Below are 7,945 nucleotides of genomic sequence, written 5' to 3'. Positions count from 1 at the left end.
TTTACATCTAGCCCAGTCACAGAATGGACGCAGTGTCTTCACAAGCTCCAGGGCTGTCTGGGTGGCTGAAGGCAACGGGGAGACAATCCTTGGCTGAGGGGATGCCCCCCATTGTGACCCCGGACTGATCCAGGATCCAGCTGGACAACCTGGAGCACGGCGCAGTTGGTCCCACAACCTGGGTGGCTTAGCACATAAATGTGTTCTCTCCGTTTCAAGGCTTCAAGTCTGAAAATGTGTCCGCAGGGCCATGTGCCCATGGAAACGTGGAGCGTCTACGGCCTCTGGGGGCAAAAGCTCAGGCCTAGTCCCCCTAAGCCCTGGTGGCTAATCTCCATCACACCCTGGGAGCCTAGGCCTGATGCTAGGAGATATTGGGGGGTTGTTTCCCTCTGGAGAAACAGGACTAGGAACTGTTTGAGAGGGGAGATACAGGGGCACAGACACAGCAAAAAAATTGGGGGGGAGGACACTGGGGCAGGGAACGTGGTGGGAAATGTGGCTTTTGCCTTCCCGGCCTCCCTGCTTTCCCCCGGCATGAGCACCACAGATGGTCCTGGGAGCTGGCTGGTCCCTGCCCTCCCAGCTCCTCGTGCTCCACAGGTCCCACAGGGGGGTGCTCCCCCACCCCCCCAACCTTGCAGATCGGCACAAGCAGAGAGCAGACGAGTGTGGTGAACCCAGCTCTGGTTTATTAGAAAAGGTGTGAACAGAGTTGCACCAACAGGAGTAGCCCCTCCCCCATCCCACCCACCTGTACCCCCCCCACGCCGCCCACCCCCCCACGGGTTGTAGTGCCTCTCAGGGCGCAGCTTCAAGGGGCCTGGACAGCAGGGTCTCTAGAACCCTGGCTGCTCCCCACCCCAGCTCCCTGATAGATTTATTGCACTTAAGAAAAAGAAAGCTCTGATCCTCTGCTCCCAGCTCCCTCCCACCCCACCCCCAGCCCTGGCCCTCACCCTGCCTGGGGCTGCTCTACCAATTTCCACCACCACTGCTCACCGCCCCTCCCTTGTCATGCCTCCTGCCTGGCCCTGCACCCAGGGACACTGGGGGGCCATCCCACCACCACCCAGGACTCCTGCCCTCCACGGGCAAGCCTGGCCAAACAGGCCATCTGGAAAAGGCATCTAGCCTTGTGGCTGATGTCCTTGGAGAGAGCACTCCTCCCATCCCCCCAGCCCAGAGCCTTCGAGTGCTGGACACAGAGATAGTGCTTAAGTCAGGGCAGGGACAGCAATCCCTGCGGCTCCTGCGCTCTGTGTAGTGTTGCTGTGGGGGGCAGGGGTCCCCAAAAAGGCCCCCCACACCCCTGGTGGCCCAGGCCTCAGGAAGGCTGGGGGTGAAGGTGAGCAGATTCTCATGGCTCTGGCCTCAGCTCATCGAAGACTGACCGGAAAAAAGGAACTTGGGGAGAAGAGGGGGGAGGGCCTGTCAGAGCCAGGGGCTCTACTGCCAGCCCCCTGAACCCCTGCCCTCTGGCTCTGGTCCCCCATCTCACCTAAAGTGTCACAGTGTCTCCTGCCCAGATTCCTGACTGGCTTCCAGAAGCAGCTCCTCGAGCTCCTTCTCATTCTTGGAGCAGCTCAGTTCTGTGATGGGAGAAGGGGCGACCAACCTCCAGTCAGGCAGGCGGGGATGGGGGGACCCCAGGACATCCCCACCAAAACTCTGCCCAAGTTTGACTCTCAGGGCAGCACAAGGCCTGGGTACCACTGAGACCGTCAGACTCCAGTCAGCACATCTTGCCTGTTCCGTCCCAGGGAGAACTCCCAGGGACCCAGGGGAAGCATGGTGGGGGCTGAAGATCAAGTCCTCCTCATCCCCACCCGTTCCCAGGGAACACTGAAGCCCACTGAGGGCAGGTGCTTGCCTGGGGTCCCACAGCACCCAGGGCCCACTGTCACTCTGCCCTGGAGCCCCAACTCACCATGTTCCAGGCCACAGCTGCCTGCCTTGGCCTCAGGTCCCGGGGGTGGCTCTGGGGGCAGTGCGAGGGCAAACTCAGGCTTCAGGCCGTTGGGCAGCGGTGGCCCTGCCTGAGGCGGCTCCAGCTGTGACTGAGGCTCCAACACCCCTGGGTCCTGAGTGCCAACGGCCTCAGCCGGTGGCAGGGCAGGTGAGGTGGGCAGGGAGGATAAAGCAGGTGGGGAGGGAGGACAAGCAGGAGCAGGGGAGGAAAGAGGGACGGGGGGAACCGGGGGCTCTGCCCTCTCAGGAGGACTCTCCACCCGAGTCACCACAAACACTTTGTGGCCCCGGCCTGGGCTGGACACAGAAATACGCTGCTCGGTGGGGGAGGAGGGGCTGCCTGGGGGGCTCCTGTCCCCAGAGCCCAGGGAGTCCGAGGGGGGCACCAGGGCAGGGCAGGGGGCCTCAGCCCTCTCCCCATCCTCCTCCTCCCCGTCCTCCTCCTCGGAGTCCGAGTCTGAGTCTGAGTCCGGCCTGGCACCGGGGCCCGTGGCCCCGTTCTCCTGGGCTCTGGTGGCGGGCTCGTCCCCGGGCTCCTCGTCGGGCTGGGGCTCGGTGACGGTGATCTCAGGCATGGAGGCGGAGAGCTGTAGCCGCTGCTCCTTCTCCTCCTGCTCGCGCGCCAGCATGAAGTTCTGCTTGCAGCCGTTCTGGATCTCTGCGAGCAGCGCCTTCTGCGTCTCGATGAAGCTCTTCACCTGCAGGCGGAGTGGGCCTGGCTCGGGCTCTGGACAGCCCGTCCCTGTGCTGGAGCCTGTGTTCACCCCGGGCCGGCCTGCACCCCAGCTCCCCCTGAACCCAGAGGCTTCGGGGGAAGATCCCACTCAGCTCACCGCCTCCTTCTTGGGCTCACGGTCAAGGTCGAGGCGCAGCAGTGAGTGGTTCACCTTGAGGGCCAAGGACAGTGCCATGAGCCCGCCCGTCTTGATCTCGTTCTCCCGAAGGTCCAGTCTCAGGAGGCGGGGGCTCTCGGCGATGAACTCTGCCACGGCCACCGCGCCTGGGAGGGGGACCGCAGGGGCTGGCCACGGGCTAGCCGCCCACCAAGCCCACCTGCGCCGCTCCCCCCACCCGCCCCCACACCCTACCCTCGCACGTGAGCTTGGTGGAGGTCAGGCCAAGGCGCAGCACGCTGCGGTTGCTGATGAGGCCGTTCTTGAGGTTCCGCACGCCCTCGTTCCCGATGGGGTTGTGGCCCAGGTTCAGCGTCTCCAGGCTGTGTGTGTGCGGCTGGAGGGGGCGGCGCGTGATAGTGAGGCAAGGCCCAGAAGGCCCATCAGGAAAGACACAAAGCCAAGCACTCCCTCTAGGGCAGCGCCACCCCGGACAGTCCTGCTTAAGGCCAGACGCTCATGGACTCGTCACCCCAGGGCCAGCTGCCCTGTCCACCACCCAGCCCAGGCCCGGCCAGCATCCCAAACGCTCAGGGCACACACCTTGCGTTGGTCATTCTTAACTTAGATGTGAGTCTTTGTAGCCTGTGAGCTTGCTTTAAATACCATGTATTTAGGTAAAAAGATGTAAAATGTACTGAAGGCTTCCAGAAAATTTAACTTTCTATGCAAAACATTTTCACCCTGGGTGCAACATGACACGAGGCCATGGTGCCAGACGTGGGAAAACCAGGATAAAGTGAGAAAGGCTACTTCCCTTAGGACAGAGAGGCTGGGGAAGCTGAGGGAGGGCGCCCAGTGCCATAAGGAGGCCTGCGAAGGGTCCCTGCGGTGTAGGGTGAGCACGAGGGAGGCAGAGGATGGCGCTCTCCCCCTCCCCGTCTGACTCACCAGCGTCACGCCCAGGAAGGCCATGCCAGTGTGCGTCAGCTGGTTGTTCCACAGCACCAGGGTCTCTAGCCCCTTCTTCTGCTCCTTGAGGCCCTCGCAGATGTAGGCCAGACCTGAAGAGGGCCCGTGGGCAAGTCCCCGCTGTGGTCCGAGCGCTTTTCCAGGGGACAGTGGTGTGGGAACCACTGCCACCCGAGGAGCGTGTAGAACCTACCCCCACCACTCTGGCCCCAGCCACCTCCTGCCTCGGTCCAACACCCACGGCTCCCTGGGGCCCAGGCCCAGAACATCCCTCCGTCTGCTTCACATCTCTGCTCGACTGTCAGCCTGCACGACACTCCCCAGCCAGCTCAGCTGCCACTGCTGCTTCTGTTCTCTCCAGAGCGCATCTCACAGATGGCATATTCTATTAATTTGTCTTGCAACGTCTCTCCCAAGGGCAGAGATCTCTGTCTCTACAGGCCCAGCATGTGCTAGGTGCTCAGTAAACGTGGGGTCTGGGCCTGGCCATCCTGGGGGAAGGGACTGGCCTGGATGCCCTAGGCTGTCTCTGAGCCCTCTCCTCACACTGAGGTCTGGAGACCGGCTCAACAGGGAACCAGGAGGAAATGGAGTTCCTACCACCAGCTATTTCCTTTCCCTTCCCATTTACCCTTTAACCCACCGTGGCTTCCCCCACCCCAAATATCAATTATCTAGGCTCTTTCCCACCTCAGGGCCTTTGTACTTGCTATTCACCCTGCCTGGATTCTTTTCCCAGACATTTTTTTATTTATTTGTTTTCTTCCAATATTGATTTATTGGAAAGAGAAAGAAAGTGGGGTGGAGCAGGGGAGAGGGAGAGAATCTTAAGCAGGTTCCATGCTGAGCACGGAGCCTGCCTGACGTGGGGAACCTGAGCCAAAACCAAGAGTCAGCAGCTTCAACTATGCTACCCAGATGCCCCTTCCCAGGCTTTTAAAAGGCCTGGTTTCATTCTCGTCCTCCTCACTGTCACCCAGAGGTGACCTCCCTGCACCATCTTAGACAGACTCTGCCTGACCCTCCATCCCAACAATCTTGTTTCCTTCAGCACATTCTTTCCAGAGGGTATTATTTTCATGATCTCTTCAACACCTCACTTCCTCCTGCAGATTCTCACTGGCCTCCTCTAGGACGCCCTCCCTGGGCTCCCACAGCCCAGCCCTGCCTAGTCGGAGTTGTCACTGCCTGGGAATGGTCTATTCTCCCTCCTGGACCGTGAGCCCCATGAGGGCAGGGCCGCAATCATCCTGGCCACCACCGTGTCTCCAGCACTATGGGGCCCCCGGCTGGGCACAGTGGGTGCTCGGCGGCTGGAGTGGGGTGGGCGTGGGCAGGCCTCTCTCGCACCTGAGTCCAGCACGTGGTTGTTCCGGAGATCCAGGATCTGCAGGGAGGAGTTGAACTTGAGCAGGTTGCCCAGCTGGGCCGAGTCCTGCAGGCCGTTGAGCTTGTTGTCGGCCAGGTAGAGCTCCCGCAGATTGACGTTCATCTTCAGTGCCGTGGCTGGGGGGTGCAGGAGGAGCGTGGTGACTGGCCGAGCCCCAGCCCCCGTGGGCCGCATGTCACTGCGCCACCTCCCTGGGTCCCGGAGCTCACCAAGCAGCATGAGGGGCCGCCCCGACAGGCTGGCGTTCTCCAGATGCAGCACTGCCAAGCTGCTGCGGATACGCAGGGCGCGGGCCACAAAGGGCGCGGAGTGGTCCAGCAGGGGCGTGTTTCGGGCGTCCAAGTACTGCAGGCAGCTTGTCTGCTGGGGCAGGTCAGGGCTGGGACAGGCTGGCCCAGCCCTCCTGGGCCCCAGGGGACCACCCCCAAGCCCCATCCCACATCCCACCGAGCAGGAGGGCAACTGTGTCTGTGAGGGATGGCCTGGCCTGGAGTCCTGCCCGTGAGCAGGCAGGGCTAGTTAACAGCTGGGCTCCCAGACTCCCCTGTGGCAGATGTCCTGGACATGGCGGTGGGAGGGGGGCAGCCACAGTCACCCCCCAGGGATAGCTTACAGCAAGTAAAGGAAGAGGGAAAGATACCTGAAGGGAGAAAAGGAGTCAAGGCTGGCCTGAGACAGGGCACACCTTAGCATGGGGACAAGAGCCTATACTGAGGGCTCAGGAAACCAAGCCCTAAGGGACACGTGTCGTGGAAAAGCACCTGGACAACCCTGCGGCCGAGCCCCATCTACCGCGGGAAAGCCACAGACGAGAGGCGCCCACCTTGCGCATCATGTGGGCAGCGGCCTGCCAGCCCCGGGTGCCGATGTGCTTGTTGAAGGAGATGTTGAGGTGGGTGGCGGACTCATAGTATTCGATCATGTCGAAGAGGGCCGAAGCACCCTGGGGGCCGAGGCAATGGGGTTTAATGACTTTTTAAGAAGATTTTATTTATTTGAAAACCGGAGAGAGAGCACAGCAGGGGGGATGGCAGAGTGAGAAGAAGCAGATTCCCCCCGGAACAGGAAGCCCAATGCGGGGCTCAATCCCAGGACCCTGGGATCATGACCTGAGCCAAAGGCAGATGCTTAACTGATCGAGCCACCGAGGGGCCCCGACAACGGAGTTTAGACTCAGGTTGAGCAGACCCAGGGGGCCCAGCAACTAAGGGATGGGGAGGGACCTGATGCTGTCCCAGCACCTCTGGGTTGTTTCCAGGAAACAACTTTGCCCTTCCTGCCCAGGCCATCTGCCTTCTCTTACTTGTCACCCCACCCTTGCCAGCAGGCAGCCCCATACGCCCCAGAACCAGGCCGGGCCCCTGGCGTTCCCGGGCCTCAGTTCCCCAGGACCCCAGCCCCTGGGTCTCCTGGTGGTCTCCGAGTCTGGGGAGGTGTGGACACCTGGGCCTAAACGGAGAGGCTGTTTTTTGTAAGTTTCTCAAACTCTCCCTTACAGGTGCTGTGATCTCTAGCGGGGGTTCCTGAAAAGCTTTCTAGTGGCCAAGCACCCCCTGCTCCCACCAAGGCCCAGCTCCCCAAGTCCTTCCCTGCCTCTGAGGTGGGTCTATGAGACCCCTTTTCTGGGCTCTGCCCCAGAACCCCAATATTGCCCTCATCCACTCTGGTCACACCAGCTCTCTCCTCATCTTGTCCTTCAAGAGACCCTGCCCAGCCTGTGTCCTGCAGGGCCCCCTCCTGCTAAACCTCTAAGCGGCCAGGGACAGGTCATGGCAGTGGCAGGGTGTGCTCACATCCTCATCCAGGTTCGTCTGCTCCAGATCCACGACCCTGAACTGCAGCCTCTTGAAGACCTCTTCCAGGGCCTCGCAGGTCTTGTAGTCGAGCTTCTCACCTGGCACGAGATGGAGTGTATCTCTATGCATGCTCGTGTGCCTGGGGGGCTGGCTAGAAACGGGGGCTCCAGGCGGAGGGAAGAAGGGAGGGCTCGCTGCACCTGCCTCCCCTCAGGGAGAGCACCCACACCTTTCGGGACCCCCACTGCCCCTGGCTAAGCAGCTCTCACGGCAGCACCTACCGGCCCACACCCGCCTCGGGGAGGCTCTGGCCCTGCCCACTACCCAGGGCTCCTGGCCTCTGTCCAGACACGCACCTTTCAGGTCCAGACAGTCGATGCGGTGTCCGAGGTCTGTGAACTCCTGAGGAAACAGAGGGGTCCGTGCTGAAGGCAGGAAGGCACCCTCCAGAGCCAGGCTGGGCACTGACCGTGGCGAAGGCGGGGGTCCGATCTGGCTCCACAGGCAGTGTTTGGGGGCAGGGGCGGCACGCAGGGCCTCACAGTGTGGGGCATTCTGTACCCACAGGCCAAATGGAGCATTCTAGGCAGGAAGGAGCCACCAGCACGAAGGCCAGGGAGCAGGAACGAAGGAGAGAGAGGAGGGCTGGCAGGCCTGCGGTGCCGGGTGGGCGCCAGGCCCCACGCAGAGAGCACTCAGTAGAGGGGCGAAGGCAGATGCTGCCTGGCCCCCGCTGGCTCCGAGCCCAGCCCCACCCCCACGGGGCGCCAGGTTCTCTTCTCTGGGCTCCGCACACACTCACCTGTGTGGAATGTGCTGCGACAAAGATGCGAACACACATGGCCATGGGCCAGCCTTGCCTAAGTCCATCTGCTAGTGAGGGACAGGCTGGTCTGATCTGGCTCGCAGGCCCTGGGATCCACACTCCTGGCTACCACGCTTTCCCTGAAGCTGTCCACAACTCCTCCTGGGCATTCCCTCCC

General features: G+C 61.8%; 1 protein-coding gene across 2 annotated transcripts in view; it reads right to left on the bottom strand.

Annotated features, from left to right (window-relative positions):
* Positions 1–670: 670 nt before the first annotated feature.
* Positions 671–7,945, bottom strand: part of PPP1R37 (protein phosphatase 1 regulatory subunit 37) — a 40,246-nt gene continuing 32,971 nt past the window's right edge. The window contains exons 3-13 of one of the 2 annotated variants that reach the window (XM_032325513.1): positions 7,319–7,364; positions 6,960–7,060; positions 5,990–6,109; positions 5,376–5,529; positions 5,127–5,282; positions 3,756–3,868; positions 3,060–3,201; positions 2,805–2,971; positions 1,931–2,669; positions 1,502–1,592; positions 671–1,407 (exon numbers count right to left, since the gene is read on the bottom strand). In XM_032325513.1, the coding sequence (XP_032181404.1) occupies positions 1,510–1,592; positions 1,931–2,669; positions 2,805–2,971; positions 3,060–3,201; positions 3,756–3,868; positions 5,127–5,282; positions 5,376–5,529; positions 5,990–6,109; positions 6,960–7,060; positions 7,319–7,364 (1,821 nt within the window). In that variant the 3' untranslated portion in view covers positions 671–1,407; positions 1,502–1,509. The remainder of the gene's footprint in view (positions 1,408–1,501; positions 1,593–1,930; positions 2,670–2,804; positions 2,972–3,059; positions 3,202–3,755; positions 3,869–5,126; positions 5,283–5,375; positions 5,530–5,989; positions 6,110–6,959; positions 7,061–7,318; positions 7,365–7,945) is intronic. The other variant, XM_032325515.1, reaches the window with a different exon arrangement.

This window comes from Mustela erminea, chromosome 19 (assembly GCF_009829155.1).
Source record: "Mustela erminea isolate mMusErm1 chromosome 19, mMusErm1.Pri, whole genome shotgun sequence".
Taxonomy (NCBI): Eukaryota; Metazoa; Chordata; class Mammalia; order Carnivora; family Mustelidae; genus Mustela; species Mustela erminea.
The sequence above is the reverse complement of the archived record's forward strand: the minus strand, read 5'-3'. Positions and strand labels throughout refer to the sequence as shown.